This window comes from Vulpes vulpes, chromosome 1, assembly GCF_048418805.1.
Source record: "Vulpes vulpes isolate BD-2025 chromosome 1, VulVul3, whole genome shotgun sequence".
NCBI lineage: Eukaryota > Metazoa > Chordata > Mammalia > Carnivora > Canidae > Vulpes > Vulpes vulpes.
This window is the reverse complement of record NC_132780.1, coordinates 125929119-125949265: the sequence shown is the minus strand read 5'-3', so window position 1 is coordinate 125949265 and position 20147 is coordinate 125929119. Positions and strand designations below refer to the sequence as shown.

Below are 20147 nucleotides of genomic sequence, written 5' to 3'. Positions count from 1 at the left end.
GTCGGCCTGTCAGGAGACACTGATGCTTGCAAACACTGACATATGCAGAAAGTTGTGTTGGAATGTTTAGTTAGAACTAAAATGTAAAAATCCAACCCAACTCATGGTACCTTTTTTTTACTTTCAAATTAGATATGTTTATCTGTATTTCTGTTCAATCCTTGCCATTTGCATGTATCTTTTAACTCTGATAGAGGAATACAATATACTATTGTGCTGACAAATTTGATTTTTATTCTGAAGGCAGTGGGAAGCCAATTAAAATTTTAAGCATAGAAATGATATATATTATTTAATTACTTTTATCTTTTATTTTGAAATCATTTCAAACCTACAGAAGAGTTGTGCAAACTCTCATATACCCTTTGCCTAATTAGCATTTTGCTTCATTAGCTTTATCAAAATCTCTTTTTCTCTCTCCCTATACATATCATTATTATTCCTGAAACATTTGAGAGTTAAAGATCTCCTGACACTTTAAAATATGTTAGTCTGGGGTGCCTGGGTGGCTCAGTCGGTTAAGCGACTGGCTGTTGATTTTGACTCAGGTCTTGATTTCAGGGTCTTGCAATTGAGCTCGTGTTAAGGCTCCTTGCTCAGCAGTGAGTGTGCTTGAGGATTCTTTCTCTCCCTCAGCTCCTTCCTCCACTCACGTGTAAGCGCACTCTCTACCTCTCCATCTCTCTCTAAAATAAATACATCTTTAAAAAAAAAATTTTAGCCTGAATTTCCTAAGAACAAGAAAATCTCTCATACCATCATAGAATGGTTGTCAAATTTGAGAAATTTAACATAATAGGATACTATTATCTAATGTACAGTTCGTATTACATTTTGTCAGTTTTCCTAATAATTGGCAATAATACTTTTTCTCCTACCCCGAATCATACATTTCATGTCATTGTTATGTCCCATTAGTCTTCTGAAATATTTCTATTACCTTTCTTTGCCTCTTATGATAATGACAGGTCAAATATATAGAATGCTTCTCAGTTTGGGTTTGTGTTTATTTTTTTTTTTTTTAAGGTTCAAGTTATGCATGTTTTACAAGAAAACCTTAAGCAATTTTGCATCTGGAAATGATATATTTTAAGTATATTTAGTGATAGGTGAAGAATGGACTGGGGGGAGGGGGCAAGGGGAATGAATAGAAATTAGAAGAAGGAAGACTGGTTAGGCATTCAGAGTTGACCCTTCAAGGACTAACAGGATGTAGAGGAGTTAGAGGGCATCTAAGATAGCTTTGGATGACCTCCCAGTTATTTACCGCTAGAAATAAACTTCTCTAAACTTAAGTGTTTGAAACAATTCATTATCTTCACAGTTCTGTGGACTGATTAGGCTCAGTTGGGTGATTTGCACATGGGGTCTTGCATACTGGTTGAGGCTTCAGCCACCTGAGGGCCTGACCCACCTGGATGTCTGAGTTTAGGTCATTCTTGTGGGAGGAGGCAGTAGATGTGGCTGTTGACCAGGTGCCCAGCTGGGGCTGTTAGTCAAAGGGCCCACACATGGCCTCTCTGCGTGACTGGGGCTCCTTCTGCCTTGGCAGCTAGATTCCTAGAGGAAGCATCTACCAGTATTCTAAAGCCTTTTTGGCTTTTGATACCTGATTTTCATATATTGACATTTTGAAGACCTCTAATAATTTTAGTTTTTTAAAAGATTTTATTTAAGAGAGAGGACGGGGAGAGAGAACAAGTAGAGGGGAGGTGCAGAGGGAGAGGGAAAGAGACAAGCAGACCCCCTACTGAGCAAGGATCCTGACCTGAGACTCCATTCCAGAAGCCTGAGATCATGACCTGAGGCGAAAGCAGATGCTTCACTGACTCAGCCCCCGAGGCACCCATTGAAGACTTCTAATAATTTATAATTGACATCCTCATTTTTGTTAGTGGTCAGTCATCATATTTGCTCTCTTGTTTTTTTCAATTTCTTACTTAAATTGACTTCTTTTCCCCCTTCATACTCTTAACCTGTTCACAAGGCCACACTCATTTGATTTTTGTCACTTGAAAGCCCTGCCCTTTTCTCTAACATAGTCTCTCTCCTTTGCATTCACATGTACACTCTTTTCATAGCTCTTGAACAGATACTTTTAGCTGACTCTAGCATATCCTCTTTTTTTCCAGTCTAATCTCTCCCAAGACCGGTGGTTTTACCTAATTTGTCATTTAAAAGATTACTATTAGATAGAAACTTTTCTAATTTTGATATCTTTTCTCTTGAGGTTTTACAGAATATTATAATGAAGGCTTTTTTCTTTCACATCTTTATTAATGGCCATGCCTCTCTCCTCAGACAGCCTAGTTTTTTACTGCTATCTGCAATCAGAGCAGACACATTATCTGCTGTCTGCATTTGATATGAATATATTACCTTCCACTTGTCTTCCCTTACTCCCTCATTTTCCACAACTCTCTCCAATGCAGCCAAGTGAGCCTACTTAACTATTCCTCATGCTCCTGTCTGTGTCCTAAGCCCGTTTTCCACATTTACTTTAGGATGCTAATGATTTTATAGAATACCCTAAAGTGAGGTCAGAATTATCAGTATATGTAAATAGATACAGCACTCTGTCTATCTAGTGGTATGGTATTAAGATGTGAATTGTCTGCTAAGTGACACACTTTCCTGCATACTGGAGGTACAGAGTAGAAAGAAAGACTACTTCTGCCTCCAAGAAGCTTTCAATATAGTATTAGAATCCAGCACCCTATTTTGGAAATGTTTGTAAGGCTTTTAGGAAAAATATTATATATAATAAAAGTCTATTATTATAATAATCATAGCAATAGAGAAAGGATTAGGTGATTATTATACCTGAAAATAAAAATTAATTCTGACTTTTTTTTTTTTTTTAAGATTTTATTTATCTATTGATGAGAGACACAGAGAGAGGCAGAGACGCAGAGACACAAGCAGAGGGAGAAGCAGGCTCCACGCAGGGCGCCCGATGCAGGACTTGATCCTGGGTCTCGAGGATCACGCCCTGGGCTGAAGGCGGCACTAAACCACTGAGCCACTAGGGCTGCCCCTGACTCGTGTTAAAGTAAAAAAAAGAAACCTGATGCTCAACATACTTCTCATTGTCTGATAAAAGGAAGCCTGTCACTTTTTCAAGAGAGACAAACTATTTTCTTGCTATTAAATTTTAAAGGGATTTGTTGCAGGTATCCTTATATAGTGGCTTTTTTTTTTTTTTTTTTTTTAGATTTTATTTATTTATTCATGAGAGAGAGAGGCAAAGACATAGGCAAAGGGAGAAGCAGGCTCCATGCAGGGAGCCCGATGTGGGACTCGATCCTGGGATCATTCCCTGGGCTGAAGGCAGGCAATTAACCACTGAGCCACTCAGGCATCCCAAAACTTTATATATTTATTTAGGTTGTTTTTTTTTTTTTTAACTTTTCGGTAACCTCTACACCCAATGTGGGGCTCAAACTCAACAGTCCTGAGATCAGAGTTGCATGCTCCACCATCTGAGCCAGCCAGGTTCCCCAATCAATGAAAACTTTCTGTTGAAGCCAAGTTAATATATCCAGTGATTTTTCTGGTATTCAAATTGCTGTAGACAGTCTAGACTATTTAAAAGGCTTACTTGATATCATTTGTTTAGGAAGTGAGAGAATGCTCACTTACCAGATGAGTAGGATGATAACTTAGGATTTAGGCCTTTACTTCGTATCTTAAGGGGCATATATCCTATGTTATTGGTTGATACAAAATCTACATCTATATGCCCCCTCCTTTTTTTTTTTTTTTAAGTAGGCTCCATGCCTAGCATGGGACCCAACATGGGGCTTGAACTCATGACCCTGAGGTCAAGACCTGAGCTGAGATCGAGAGTCAAATGCTTAACTGACTGAGCCATTGAGTTGCCTCTAGATCTCCATGCTTGTCCTATATTTAGATATTCGTTTACTTATTGGCTATACTTGCTTTCGTGCCGCGGTGACAGTTAAGTAGTTATGACAGTCTGGCCTGCAAATCCTGCTGTTTACTTCCCAGTCCTTTACAGAAGATGTTTGCCAACCCTGCATTAGGCTATTAGGAAGAATTATTATGGGCAGCCCTGGTGACTCAGACGTTTAGCGCCGCCTCCAGCCCAGGGCGTGATCCTGGAGATCCGGGATCGAGTTCCACGTCAGGCTCCCTGCATGGAGCCTGCTTCTCCCTCTGCCTGTGTCTCTGCCCGCCCCGCCTTTCTCTCATTCTTTCTCCGTGTCTGTCATGAATAAATAAATAAAATATTTTTTTTAAAAAAAGGAAGAATTATTATAAACAGAATGAGGTGAGCCCCTTCCTCTTCCTTGTGTTGCTTTTCATATTCCTTCGCATACCTCTGGTATGTGTGATTCTTGTTCCCTGCTCCAGTTTTTGTGTTGCTCTTGCTCTATAGCTGCACTAAGCAACAACATGCATAGCCCAGCATGCATGAACAGGGGCCTGGGTTTGCTCTTTTCCAGTGGAAAGGCATGTGAGGAAGATGATAACTTGAGAGATTGTGCTGTGAGTAAAAGATCAAGTGAGGAACATGGTCCCTAAATCTTAGAATTTGGTTCTGGGTATGTGTGGATGGAGAAGGGAAGAGATAAGTATTTAGTGTCATCTCCTCATATCCTGTTTGGTTAGAAACAAATTTTCAAAAAAGGGAACAATGTTGTCAAGTGGGGTCAGAGAGGAAACATGGACATCACAAGAAACATTCAGTAAGGCAAGAAACTCTTCATAGTAGAATTATTTTAATAAATTCATATGCTTTGAAGTATATAATTGAGTTTCCACCTGTATTGTAATCAAGCAGACTGGTAGTCTTGGTATTCCTTGTGTCCAGTGAACTATCGTTACATATAACTTTTGATTTTGGATGTTTGGTTTGCTCTTAGATTCCAAACCCCTCTTACCTCGATCTGCAAAATCTGACTCAGATCATTTTGCTTATTGGCACCTACATCTCTGCCTTGAGTTCTAACTTTGCAGACCTTTTGTTAACTTCTGCTGACTAAAAATGATAGATGGGCTTCCTAAATTTCACTTGTCCCTCTGGTTCCTAGGCCCTGGGCTTATACCTGACAAACACTACTTAGGCTTCCTGTAGCCCAAATCATTAGGCTCTGGTCCCGTGGATTGCCTCTTGAATCCAGATAAACCATAGTCAGTGGCACACTGATTAGACACTAACATTTACCTGCCATTCTCGAAGTCCTGAACCTCTCTTTTACCTGACCCTGTTGTTATTTTTGTCCCACAGTGAACACAAAATGCTTCATTAAAAATAATTAGACCTTCGGTGGGGAAAAAAATAATAATAATAATAATAATTAGACCTGGGCAGCCCCCGTGGCGCAGCGGTTTAGCGCCGCCTGCAGCCTGGGTGTGATCCTGGAGACCTGGGATCCAGTCCCACGTCGGGCTCCCTGCATGGAGCCTGCTTCTCCCTCTGCCTGTGTCTCTGCCTCTCTCTCTCTCTCTCTCTCTCTCTCTCTCTGTCTGTCTCTGTCTCTATGAATAAATAAATAAAATCTTAAAATATTTAGACCTCTTATTCTGATCTTCATTTGAGCTGCATCCTGTCTGTTGATAAACTAGCCAGACGACTTATTCTTAATTAAAATGTCAACAACAGGGGATCCCTGGGTGGCGCAGCGGTTTAGCGCCTGCCTTTGGCCCAGGGCGTGATCCTGGAGACCCGGGATCGAATCCCACGTCGGGCTCCCGGTGCATGGAGTCTGTTTCTCCCTCTGCCTGTGTCTCTGCCCCTCTCTCTCTCTGTGTGACTATCATAAATAAATAAATAAAAATTTAAAAAAAAATGTCAACAATAGTAGTGTTTAAGTTCTCTCTGAGTTCTCTGTTGATGATGATAATTTTTATATACCGGTACTCCTAATTTTTCTATTTTGGCAAGAGAATATTAATACTTTTTTTTCAATTTTTCTACCTCTTACTGGTTTAGCTGTTTCTATATTTAAAATTAGGCTAATGTGGTTTTTATACAGAATCAGTATATCCAGAACTTCAAATATAGGGACTCCAGACTTTTAAGTAAATAGGACTAGTTCTTTTTAAAAAGTTAAATTGTAATATTATAACATTTAAAAACTGTAATAAAAAAATGTTAATATTTTTCATATTTCTATTTAGTTTTAATATTGCAGTTTTGTTTGTAGCAAGCATTTAAAAATTACTTTGTGATCATTTATGGTAATTTAGTCTCTAGTTTTACTCCCCGTATTCTTTCTAAAAGATTAAAGTTGACATTATTTGAAAAAAATTATCTAGTATGCTGTCATGGGACTTACAGAGTCTGACTTTGGCACTGACAAGCTGAAGTAAGCTGGATAACCCATTTAAAGAGGATTCAGAAGGTGAATTTTTAGGTTTCAGAAGGCTAAGAAAAAAAGCCTAATTTCACTAATTAGAGCCTATCTTTATTTTTTACCTGCTTCTAGGGTTACAGGTGAAGTAAAGCACAACATCACCAATACTGTGGTATGCAGAGTGCAAGGCGAATGGAATAGTGTTCTTGAGTTCACTTATAGCAATGGAGAGACAAAGTATGTGGACTTGACTAAATTGGCAGTAACGAAGAAAAGAGTAAGACCTCTGGAGAAGCAAGATCCATTTGAATCCAGGTATGTCATCTTCACATCTATCCAGGAAAGAGTCAGAAACTCTGGACCTTAATCTAAGCCTTTTCATTAATTTGCAACCTTATTAGCAAGTCACTTCCCCAGTTTGTAGTCAAAATATTACTATCCTTATCATAAAAACTTACAGATTATTAACAAAAAGACGTCCCAATAGAAAAATGGGCAAAGAACATAAAGAGGAAATTCAAAAGTAGGGAAAAAACTACCCACTAAGAATGAAAAATTATTCAGTGTAATTAGAATTTAAAGAAATATAAACTGAACAGTAAGACAAATTATTCTTTTTTTTTTTTTAAAGAGATTTATGTATTCATGAGAGATACAGAAAGGCAGAAACATAGGCAAAGGGAGAAGCGGGCTCCCTGCAGGGAGCGTGAAGCAGGACTCGATCCCAGAACCCTGGGATCATGACCTGAGCCAAAGGCAGATGCTCAACTCCTGAGCCACCCAAGCATATCAATTAAAAAAGGGGGGGGAGGGATAAAAACGAAGCATTGAACATAAGATAATACAACTAGAAGTAACCATTTATAATTATATGTGTAAAGGGATTAAATATACATTAACCAAAGACTCAGATCATCAAGAAATAAAACAGTAAGGATTACGGAAAATTCTTCTTATAGGGATTTATCTTAAAGGAGACGTTCTTTTTATTTTATTTTAATTCCAGTATAGTTAACATAGAATGCAAAATGAGTATTAGGTACCGTACAGTGAATCAAAAGGAGAGGTTCTTAAGGTTTGGTCTGTGGACCCTCAGCTGTCCTTGAGATTTTCAGGAGGCTTACAAGTTCAATTTTATTTTCATAATAATGCTAAGATGTTATTTGCTCTTTCACTCTGTTGGCACTTGCATTGGTGTTGCATTAGCAGTGGTGGGAAAAGAAAAAAGAAAAAAAAAGCAGTGGTGAGTAGCACTGCTGAGCTTAGCAGTAATCAGGCAGTAGCTTACAACTGTACAGGTAGTCATTGTATTCTTCACTGTCCATGTACGTGTATTTGTATAAGATGCTAAGTTTTGTTTTGTTTTTAAATATTCATTCATTCATTCATGAGAGACACACAGAGAGAGTGGCAGAGACACACAGGCAGAGGGAGAAGCAGGCTCCCTGCAGGGAGCTTGATGCAGGACTCACTCCCAGATCATGCCCTGAGCCGAAGGCAGACGCTCAAGTGCTAAGCCACCCAGGCACCCCTTAAGATGCTAAGTTTTTTCTTAAAATGTCCTTAAAACAGTACAGGAGTCCCTGGGTAGCACCGTGAGTTGAGCCTCCGACTCTTGGTTTCAGCTCAGGTCATGATCTCAGGCTTGTGAGATTGAGCCTGGTGTTGGGGCTCTGCACTTGGTGTGGAGTCTGCTTGAGATCCCTTCTCCCTCTGCCCCACACACTCGTGCTCTCACTCTTTCTCAAATAAAGGAAATAAATCTTTAAAAAAGTATATATTGTTAATTTTATTAAATCTGCACTATTGAGTACTCATCTTTTTAATATTCTACGTGACAAATTGGTAGTATGTATGTATAAAGCATTGGTGGGAGATCCCAAGAAGTACGGTGGTTATCTGGAGGTAAAGCACTTGTGTAGTTGTTTGAATTACAAGCTGAACTAATTGCTCTTTTCATGAGACACCATTTCTGCTTAAAAGAATGATTGGCAAAGCATAACTTTTAATTTCTATATATGGCAGACATTTTTCTTATAAACGAAACACATGAACATGGCACTTCAAGAAAACAATTGATGGTATTTTTTGCTAACAATAAAATTCAAATGGAAATGATGTATGGATTAAAGACCTAAATGTGAAACCTGAAACCATAAAATCCTAAAAGGGAGCACAGATAGAAATTTCTTTGACATCAGCTGTAGCAACATTTTTCTAGATATGTCTCCGGAGGCAAGGGAAATAAAAGCAAAAATAAGCTATGGGGACTACATCAAAATAAAAAAAGTTTCACACAGCAAAACTAAAAGGCAATCTACAGAATGGGAGAAGATATTTGCAAACATTTCTCATAAATGGTTAGGATCCAAAATATATAAAGAACTGATACAACAGCAAGGGTTGGTGAGTATGTGGAGAAAAAGATATCTTCTTACATTGTTGGTGTGAATGCAAACTGCTGCAGCCACTATGGAAAACAGTAAGGAGGTTCCTCAAAAAATTAAAAGTAGAACTACTCTATGATCCAGTAATTGCACTACTGATTATTTATCCCAAAATACAAAAATGCTAATTCAGAGGGATAAATGCCTCTCCTATGTTTACAGCACCATTATTTACAATAGCCACTATGAAGGCAACCCAAGTATCCATCAGGAGGTGAATAGATAAAGAAGATGTGGTGTGTGTGTGTGTGCACCACACACTCAGAGACACAAAATGGAATGGAATATTATTCAGCCTAAAAGAGAGGGAAATGTTGCCATTTGCAATGACATGGATAGAACTGGAGAGTATAATGCTAAGCAAAGTAAGTCAGAGAAAAGAAATACCATATGGTATCATTTATATGTGGAATTTAAGAAGCAAAACAGGAATGCCTGGGTGGTTCAGTGGTTGAGCATCTGGCTTCAGCTCAGGGCATGTACCTGGAGTCCCAGGATGGTACCCTGCATCAAGCTCCCCTCAAGGGGCCTGCTTCTCCCTTTGCTTATGTCTCTGCCTTTCTCTCTGTGTCTCTCATGAATAAATAAATCTTTAAAAAAATGAGCAGAGAGAAATAGAGAATGGGGATTAAAGAGCAAACTTACCATGATGAGTAAATAAAGTTTAAAAAAAAATTTTTTTTTTAAAGATTTTATTTATTCATGAGAGACACAGAGGCAGAGACATAGGCAGAGGGAGAAGCAGACTCCATGCAGGAGCCTGATGTGGGACTTGATCCTGGGACTCCAGGACCACGTCCTGGGCCAAAGGCAGGCACCAAACCGCTGAGCCATCCAGGGATCCCCAAGTTTAAAATATTTTAAAAAGTAAAGGAAGAAGAGGGGAGAAAGTGGAAAATAAATAAATAAATGGATGGGTGGGTGGATGGCTGGATGGATTGATGGAAACAGCTTAAGTGTCTGTCAACAGATGAATGGATAGGAAGATGTAGTATGTAGGGATGCCTGGCTAGCTGAGTTGGAAGAGCATGTGACTCTTAATCTTAGGATTGTAAGATGAACCCCATGTTGGGTATAGAGACTACTAAAAAAATTTTTTTATACTTAAAAAAAAGTTGTAGAATATATACACAATGGAATTTTATTCAACCCTTAAAAATAAGGAAATCTTGCCATTTGTGACAACATGGATGGACCTTGAGGATATTCTGCTAGTCAGAGAAAGACAAATACTGTATGATCTCACTTATGTGTAAATCTAGGCAAAATAAAAACCTCATGGAAAAGAGATCAGATTTGAGGTTACCAGAGATAGGGGATGGAGACTGGAAGAATTGGATGAGGATGATCAAAAGGTATAAGCTTCCAGTTATAAGATAAACAAGTACTGAAGGATATAGTGTACAATATGTCTACGGCTAGCATTGCGGTGTGGTATATTTGAAAGTTGTTAGAAGAGTAGATCCTAAGAACTCTAATCACAAGGGGGGGAAGCTTTTTTCTTTTGTATTTGTATGTAATGATGGATGTTAACTAAACTCACTGTGGTAGCTATTTCACAGTATATGTAAGTTAACTTATTATGCGGTACATCTTGAACTTATGTAACAGTGCTATCGGTCAATTATATCTCAATTAAACTGGAAAAACTATTTAAGCTTCAAGGCAAAAATCAGATTTTTGGAGAACTTGTATCTGCCACATGAGTATGAAAGCTTCCCAAGTAAAGTTTTCTGGTGAGATTGGTGATGATAGTAATGAATGTGATTTTTTTTTATATATTACATAATAAAATGTCAACATCTGAGGGATTATTTTTCTTTTTTCTTTTTAAGATTTTATTTATCCATGAGAGACAGAGAGAGAGAGAGAGAGGTAGAGACACAAGCAGAGGCAGAAGCAGGCTCCATGCAGGGACCCTGACATGGGACTCTCGATCCTAGGACTCCAGGATCCTGCCCTGGGCCAAAGGCAGGCGCTAAACCACTGAGCCATGCAGGGATCTCCTAAGAGATTATTTTTCTTTTTTTCTTTCTTTCTTTCTTTCTTTCTTTCTTTCTTTCTTTCTTTCTTTTTGAGAGATTATTTTTCAAGTGAATAATGATGTTACAGAATCATTCAAGATCCATTCAAAAATCTAGTCAAGATGAATGGATAAAGATGTGATATAGATATCCAGCTATCTAAGTAGATACCTATAATGGAACATTACTCAGGTATCATAAATAATGAAATCTTGCCATTTGCAATGATGTGGATGGAGTTAGAGTGTATTATGCTAAGTGAAATAAATCAGAGAAAGATGCCATATGCTCTAACTCATGTGGAATTTAAGAAAGAAAACAGATGAACTTACAGGAAGGGGGAAAAGAAAAGGAGAAAGGGAAACATGCCATAAGAGACAGAACGATAACAAGAGCAAACAGAGTTGGTGGAAGGAGGTTGGTGGAGTGTGGGCTAGATGAATGATGGGTATTAAGGAGGGTGCTTGTTATGATGAGCACTGGGTGTTGTTAATTAAGTGATGAATCACTGAATTCTACCCCAGTACTGCATTGTGTGTTAATTACCTAAAATTTAAATTTAAAAAAAATATCCAGTCAGGATGCCAATTAGTCCAGCGAATTTCCATGTAGCACAATATAAAAAATTAATTGATACCTTTCAGTTTCCACATTGCAGGCAACCTTTAAAAAACTACCTCCTGAGGCACCTGGGTGTCAGTTCAGTTAAGCATTGGACTCTTGGATTTCTGCTCAGGTCACTATCTCAGGGTTGTGGTATTGATCCCTGCATAGGGCTCCACCCGGCACAGAGTAGTCTGCTTAAGATATTCTCTCTCTCTATCTCTCTCTCAATACATACATACATACACACCACCTGCTAAATCTGATATAATACCAAAGAATGAAATTACTTGAAAAATAGGTTAAAATATCCTCTTCTCCAACTGTGTATTTGGTGTGAGGCCAGATTTTCTTTTCTTTATTTAAAGATTTTATTTATTTATGCATGAGAGACATAGGCAGAGGGAGAAGCAGGCTTCATGCAAGGAGCCCGATGTGGGACACGATCCAGAGACTGGGATCACACCCTGAGCTGAAGGCAGATGCACAACCACTGAGCCACCCAGGCGTCCTGAGGCCAGATTTTAAGATTTCTTTTTACTGGGGCACTTAACCCACTGCCACCCAGGTGCCCCTAGATTTTCTTTATATACTTTAACTAAAATAATAGAACAAATTAAATGTAGAAACAGTTGTAAGAATCCAGCTATTATTAAAGCAGACAAAAAAGAGAATGCTGGATTTTTTATTAAGGATTTATATTTACATTCCTGGGGGATATTGGCCTGTTTCCTTTGAGGGGATTTTTAACTACAATTCATTATCTTGATAGGGATACTGAGATTGTCTTTCTTTTTGAGTAAAAGGTGGTAGTGTGTCTTTAAGGAATTGATTCATTTCATCTAATTTATCAAATTTATTGGCATTTGGTTTATCATAGTCTCTTAGTTTTCTTTTAACATGTGTAGGATCTTAGTGATGTCCCTAATTTCATTCTTTATGTTGGTAATATTTTTTTCCTGATTAATGTGATTAAAGGTTGTGATTAAGGATTATTTATTAAAGGATTAAATAATTAATTTTATTCAAAGAACCAGTTTTTGGTTTCATTGGGCTTTTTCTGTATTTCTATATTCTTACTCATTGATTTGTTCTTTTTTATTTCCTCTTTATTTGCTTTTTCTTTTTCTAATTTCTTAAAAGGGAAGCTTGGGTCAGGGATCAGCAAACTTTAATAGGCTAGAGAGCAAATATTTTGGGCCTATTGGACCAGATAGCCTCTACCACAGCTACTCAGCTCTGCTACTGAAGATGAAAGCAGGGCAGCCCGGGTGGCTCAGCGGTTTAGCGCCGCCTTCAGCCCAGGGTGTGATCCTGGAGACCCAGGATCGAGTCCCACATCAGGCTCCCTGCATGGAGCCTGCTTCTCCCTCTGCCTGTGTCTCTCATGAATAAATAAATTTAAAAAAAAAAAAAGTGAAGATGAAAGCAGCCACAGACAGTGGAAGGATAGATGGATACAACTAACATATGTTACAATAAAAATTTTTTTCACAAAAATGAGTAGCCAGCCATAGTTTGACTCCTGATGAGGCCTTCGGTTTTTCTTCTTTCCTAATATAAATATTTAATATATTTCTCTCTAAGTCTGCTTTATATCTCACAACTTTTGAACTTTTGATATGTGTTTTCTGATTTTCCTTGTGATTTTTTTTTTTTTGGACTCATGAAGTTATTTAGTAATGTATTATTTAATTTCCAAATATTTGGAAATTTTCCAGATATCTTCCCGTTATTAATTTTTAATTTAATTTAATTTTGTTCAAAGGATATACTTGGTGTCGTTTAATCCTTCATATTATTGGGATTTGTTTTATGACTGAATTCATTCTCTCTGTCTTGGTAAATGTTTCAAGTGCACTTGACAAGAATGTTGTTCTGTTGATGTTAGGTGACAGTATTGTGTAAACATCAGTTAGCTCAAGTGGGTTGATAGTATTTTTCTAGAAATTTTCTCTGTGTCATTACTAATTTTCTGTGTACTTGTTCTATCAGTTGAGATGAGTTATTGAAATTACCAATTATAATTGAATATTTCTCTTTGTAGTTATATAAGTCTTCATGTTATTTGAAACCTGTATTAGGAGCATGTACATTTGGGATTGTATGTCCTCTTGATGCACAGACACATGGCATTATGAAATGACCTTCATTATCCCTGGTTATAGTTCTTGCTTTGAATTCTACTTTAATACTAAAATTGCCACTTGAAAGCTTTATCAAGAGGTATTTTCATATTATAAAATTTACCTGTTTCAAGCGTGTAATTCAGTGATTTCTAGCAACTTTTCTGAGCAGTGCAGTCATCACCTTAAATCAGTTTTTCACAATCTTCATCCTGCCATAAGATCCCTCATTCCTATTTACAGTTAATGTCCCTTCTACTCCTCTTCCCCCCAGTCTCAGGGAACCTACTCTCTGTCTCTATAAATTTGCCTTTTCTGGACACTTCAGATAAATGGAATCATATAATATGTGATATCTTGTGCCTGGCTTCTTTCACTTAGCATAATGGTTTTGAGGTTCATCTATGATATGATATGTATAAGTAGTTCTTTTTTTTTTATATTGCTGAAAAGTATTCCATTGACTAGAACCACATTCTCTCTATCCATTCACCAATTGATGGACATTGCCAGTTTCGGACATAATGATTAATACCACTATGAACATTCTCATGCAAATCTTTAGGTGGATATGTCTTCATTTTCTGGGTAAATATGTGAAAGTGCAATTGCTGGATTGTCAGAAGTTTTACATTCAACTTTTCAGGAAATTGCCAAACTGTTTTCCAAAATGGCTATACCATTTTATATTCCTGCCAGCAATGTGTAAGTGTCCCAGTTCTCCACATCCTTATCAACATTTGCTGTTGCCTGCCTTATACCCATTATACCCATTCTAGTTGGTGTGAAAGTCTTATTATGGTTTTAATTCACATATTCCAAATGACTAATTATATCAAATATATTTTCACATGCTAATTAATTACCCATTTTTGTATCTTCTTTGGTGAAATGTGTGATTGTCTTGTGTTGGAGTTCTTCTTGAATTCTGGATACAAATCCCTTATTGGATATGTGTTTTGCAAATATTTCCTCCTTGCCTGTGCTCACTTTAAAACTTTTTTAGTGTTTTATTTCAGTATAAGGTTTTTATTTTTTTGTGATATGAAATAGTCATGGTTTTCTTTTATGGATTGTGGTTTTGATGTTATACCTAAGAAATCTTTGCCTAATCCATACTCAAAGATTTTCTCCTATATCTTCTTGTAAAAGTTTTATTATGAGGTAAGGGTCTAAGTTCCTCTTTTTGCTTGTAGATATCCATTTGTCCCAGCATTTGTTGAGCAGACTATTCTTTCTCCTAAATAGTTGTCTTAGTTTTCTTTTGCTTGGGGTTAGTTGAGCTTTCCTCCCTCTTCTGTGCCTATAAACTCTGGCCAGTGAGTTGGAACACCCATAGAACTCCCCTCATTTATTTCCCTACTCAAGGAATCACTGTCCTGTGCTGCCTTTTGCTCACTGTCTGTAGCTTCTGTCATTTCAATATATTTTGTCTGGTTTTCTAGCTGATTAAAGGCAGGAGGGTAAGTGTGGTCCCTATTATCTCATCATGTCCAAAAGTAGAAGTTGTCTCTTTTACCTTTCAGCCTTTAAAAAATGTATTATCTTTTTGCTTATTACTTCCTAAGTTTCTTAAAAATAAAAATCTTTCTATAACTTGGAAAAACACAAGTTATTTTTTTTTTAAGATTTTATTTATTCATGAGAAACAGAGGCAGAGGCACAGGCAGTGGGAGAAGCAGACTCCATGCAGGGAGCCCGATGTGGGACTCGATTCCCGAACTCCAGGATCATGCCCTGGGCTGAAGGCAGTGCTAAACTGCTAAGCCACCCAGGCTGCCCTATTTTTAATTTGTAAAGAAAAAGCAGAGGCAGCAGCATCTTGGACATTAGTATTAGCACCATAGTATCAGTGTTCTTATAACTCATAAATATGAAATTATATATCTGATTCAGGAAACATAATTTTAAAAAATTATTGTTAATTTCAAGGGTATCAGTTCTATTTAATTATCTTTTTTAAAAGAATGCTTCTAAGATGTGTGGTATTTCTAATTATAGGCGATTGTGGAAAAATGTAACAGACTCTCTGAGGGAATCTGAGATTGATAAAGCCACAGAGCATAAACGTACCCTGGAAGAGCGCCAGAGGACCGAAGAAAGGCATCGGACTGAAACAGGCACACCCTGGAAAACCAAATATTTTATTAAAGAGGTTTGTTCTACAGGTCTTCAGACTAAAACTCAGTATCTATTTAGGGAAAACTTTAGCTTACTTGTTATTGCCTGCCTTATACCCATTATACCCATTCTAGGTGGTGTGAAAGTCTTAATTTGGCTTTTTTGAATTGTTATCACTTGTACATATTTATTTCTAAAATAAGTCCAGCTTAACCAGGTGCTATTTCATGAGCTTTTCACAATTTGCCAAAGTAAAATCGTTTACCAGCAGTTCAGATGAAGTAGATTTCGGGATTAAATTGGCCACAAAGAAAAATGCTAAACTAACATAGTCTCCAATCACAGTAATAGAATGTACAATTTGTAATTTATTGTCTTTTGAACCACACTGAAACTCTGTGTTCACTTCCAGAGAACACATTTTAAAGGGAGACAAGAAACTTAATTAGCTACACAAAGAGTAGTAAAGTGGCTAGACTCCTTGCAACATTTAAAGAAAAAAAAAAAAGAATAAAATGGATGTTTAGCCTAGGAAACAAAAAATTACGGCCATTTGTTGTGACCTTTGGATATGGGTGCTGTATCATGTAGAAATTTTTTTATCCGATTGTAGCAGTCCTGAGGTAGGTCCAACCTACCTACCTCCCGAGGTAGGTCCAACTCCTACGGGACTGGAGTTTTGAGCTTAGCATAAGAAGAAATTGTACAACAGTCAAAAATACCCAATAATAATAAGGGAGTACATTTTATGGTAATACATTGTTAGTCCTGTTTGAGACCATGATTTATGTCGAAGGCGTTGATGCACTGATTTTGCAGCTGGACTAAATAATTTCTGGAATATTATCTAAATGTAAAGATAATTGTTTTGGTTATTACTTTCTGGTAGAATTCAGAGTAAGGTGAATAGCATACCAGAGCTGATGTCAAGAAAAGTTTTCTTGTCAGAGGCATCTGGCTGGCTCGGTCAGCCAGAGAGCATGCAACTCTCAATCTCGGGTTTGTGAGTTCAAGCCCCACATTGGGTATAGAGATTACTTAAAGAGGATAAAAAGGTTTTCTTGTCAATAGCCAAGTCTAAAAGAGCCCACTGAGTTTTAATAGTGGTCTGTTAGGAAGGAATTTGCAAAAAGTATTTTGATCTTGATTTTTGCATAGTTATTAACCTTAAAAATCCGTAGTTTATTATAGTAGCTCCATTACCTTCATTTTTCTAATCATTGGGTATTACAGATACTGGCCATTACATATCTATTCTTTCATATGAAAAAATAAAACTTCTTAATGATTTTTCAAAGTTATAGTCTGATAACTTTGGAGTTTTTCATTTTGAAGAAAGCAGATGTACCAGGAGCAGATTCTAGGAGAAGAATTTCTAAGCGAGGACCTCTGTAAATCATTAGAAGAGAATTCTGAGGTCCAAGAGCAGGGTGCTATAATGGCTGAAAGATAGGAGGGTGCCTGGCTAGCTCAGTTTGGTGCAGCCCCACGTTGGGTACAGAAATTCCTTAAGGATAAAATCTTTAAAAAAAGAAAAAGATACAATTTATGAAATTTTATAAGATAGGTACCCCAATTCTTGCTAATAGCATGACATTTAAAGTTGCTACTTCTCATTTATTCTTGGACAGATAGAACATTACCAGTCTAGCATTCTGTGATGTGATTAGGTGACATTTTTTTCAAAGATGAGTACTATAGGAGTTGAGAATTATCCGCCAGGTGATTTAATATAAACCTTATGGTTGCTATTATTAAAGAAAAATTATCTTGATACTTCTTAGAAACATCAAGGAAATCTTCATTTAGGACTATTGTAATAGATAAGAGGGATAGAAAGCTCTGGGTAGAGGGACAAATGGAAATGCGAGAGAGTGGGTGAAAAAGAATCTTGGTTAGATGTCAAGGATGGGGGTGGGGAGAGAGGAACTTACTAAATATCAAGGGTGGGAGAAGAGGAGTTTTGAAATTGAGGATTTGGGGTAGAGGAGATTCTTGGTAAACTGGCTTAGGATTCTTTGCTAAAATTGGGCTCAGTAGGCCATGTATGAGTCCTAGTCAAGAATAAATAAAATCATATATATAATATATATGATATATATTTTTTAATGTAAATATATGTGTGTGTGTGTATATATATTTTTTAATGTAAATAAATTGAAGGAGCTACAGGCTAAGGAGAGGCTCAGATCTGACTTTGTTCACCTAGTCCAGTGAAGACTGAACTCCAGTCTGTATCAAGTCCTGCAGCCCAAGATCTGGCTTCATGCGTTTCTTTTCCTCACTTGGTCTTCTCCTGGTTGTAGTTCATTCTCTGACTCTAACTTTAATTCCTTGCAGTATCTTTCTATTCACAGGAGCCAGGGAAAACTGAGGGGAGTAAAGTCGGGAACGAACTAGAAAACAATATTCAGATACTAGAGATGCCAGATGAGGTGGAGGGAACAACTCGTACCTTGATGACCGTTTCTTTGTGCTCCACTTGCCTTCTGCTGGTCACTCTGTGAGTGAGGCTCAGACTGCATTGTCTTGGCAAAATTGGCAGAACTGCTATAAATGACTAATGCAAAAAAAAAGTGATCATGGGGCATCGACTAAGGTGCCCCCAGACCAGAACTTCTCCCCTTATCCTAGCTAAACCAACGGCATTATTTAATGTCCTAAGCACAGAGATTTTTTTTTCCCTGTCACAAAAAACTTAAGTGTGAGAGTAGAATTCCACGCCAGTGAAGGTGTTGCTTCTAGTTTGGGTTACCGATTGTGAAGGTATTAAACGGCTAGCTCTTTAATTTACTTTTCTACTTGTTTCAGGGTGATGGCTGGGTTTATCATAAACCCCTGTGGAAAATAATTCCAACAACACAACCAGCAGAGTGACACCCACTGTCTAAGACTCGACCAAATGAACTTCCTCTCTGTTTACCCTAAACCCTCTGAGAACGGAGTCATTGCACTGAGTGACCTGCTTCCTGATTGCACAGACTCAATCTAGCTAAACACGAATGTACCTACTAAGGCACCGTAGAACTGCAGCAAGACCAAAGTGTTGAAGAAGCACGATGGGCCTCACCAATCTGTTCATGTGATACGAGCAATATCATCTGAAAACCTTTCACGTGAATTCTTAGGTGATTAATCTTTTATCCAGTCCCTGCTCCTAAAGTTAAGTTTGAACCCCCCATTTTCACATGGGGGTGGCAGATACACACAACAGCGAGAACTCAGTGATTTTTTTATTTCTTTATAGTGAAAAGTGAAGTCTCTTTCAGAGTTTGTGCTTTGCTTTCTGTCAGTAACTGAAGTATTCACTACTCTTACAAACAAACCAAGAGGAGGAGGAGGACGATGACCCAGAAGTGGATTCAGCCATTGTGCCTGAAATCAGTGTTAAAAGAGTCAACCAGGTTGTAGTAACAAGGCATTCTATTCCTTCAGAGAGACTGTGTGCCTGTGTCTGAGGAGCTTATCCATTATCCACCTCTGTTGGAACTCTCTTTTAAAAAGTATATTTATAAATTGATTAGAATTATAACCATGGAGAATTTTTTCTTCTGAGCATTTTAATATACTTGAAAACAACATTGACTTGAAAAATTTCAGAACATTTTTCAATACCTAGTTTTATTAAATACTACACTTGAGAGACAATTTTTTTAAATGTGTTCATGTCAATATGATGAGATTTTGGCCTTTCTCAAAAACTGAGGCATTAAAGAACATGCAGACATTAAAAAATAAAACTGTTACTTTTTTTCATTACCTTTTTTTCCACTTGTAGGTTAATATCCAGTATTATGTGCTATCCCTCTGGATAAGTATGCTTCATCTTACCTCTGTTCACTCAAATTTAAAACAACTATTCATATTTGTCAGTAATTCAGAAGTTACATATATGGCTGAGTGCATGTGTGGTATGGTTCTCTTTTCTTTTCAAGGAAACTCAAATGCTGAAGACAGAATATGAAATAAAATATCAGGAAGTTGTATTCAGGTACATTTTTTTTTTTCCAGTAAGTATTTTATTGAAGTTGAAGAATTGCTGGCAATTAAAAGGATAGTGCTAATTATGGCTTTCATCATTCATTCAAGTATTTATTGAGCACCTACTTATGGTGCTCAACACTTGTTACTGCAAGCTACCTTAATTTTCCAAGAGTGGTGCCTTACTCTGTTTCTTCTGATGTGGTCTTCCAATCATTGTGTGTAACATACCTGTTATTCATCAGCCACGTAGGTGGCTGTATCTCTTTCATCATCATAAGAAGTTTAAGCGTTGTGCTCTGATAAATTGTGTTTTATTGAAGAGGTTAATAGGATGAAAACAGCAAAACAATAACTTTTTTCAACAAATTGTAAATTATAAGAAAATAACTGGTTTATGTACAACCATTTTAATGATTCCCTTGTTCATTTTTGCCGTGAAATGCACTGAAAAGAATCTCAAAATGAGTTATAGTACATGTGTTGGGAAGATTGAAAAATAATAAAACTAGAGAACAATAA

General features: G+C 37.3%; 1 protein-coding gene across 1 annotated transcript in view; it reads left to right on the top strand.

Moving 5' to 3' along the window:
* Nucleotides 1–20147, top strand: part of OSBPL11 (oxysterol binding protein like 11) — an 88254-nt gene extending 68107 nt beyond the window's left edge. Inside the window, exons 11-13 of the mRNA XM_025990221.2 lie at nt 6456–6638; nt 15525–15678; nt 18456–20147. Coding sequence (XP_025846006.1) covers nt 6456–6638; nt 15525–15678; nt 18456–18521 — 403 coding nt within the window. The 3' untranslated portion in view covers nt 18522–20147. The remainder of the gene's footprint in view (nt 1–6455; nt 6639–15524; nt 15679–18455) is intronic.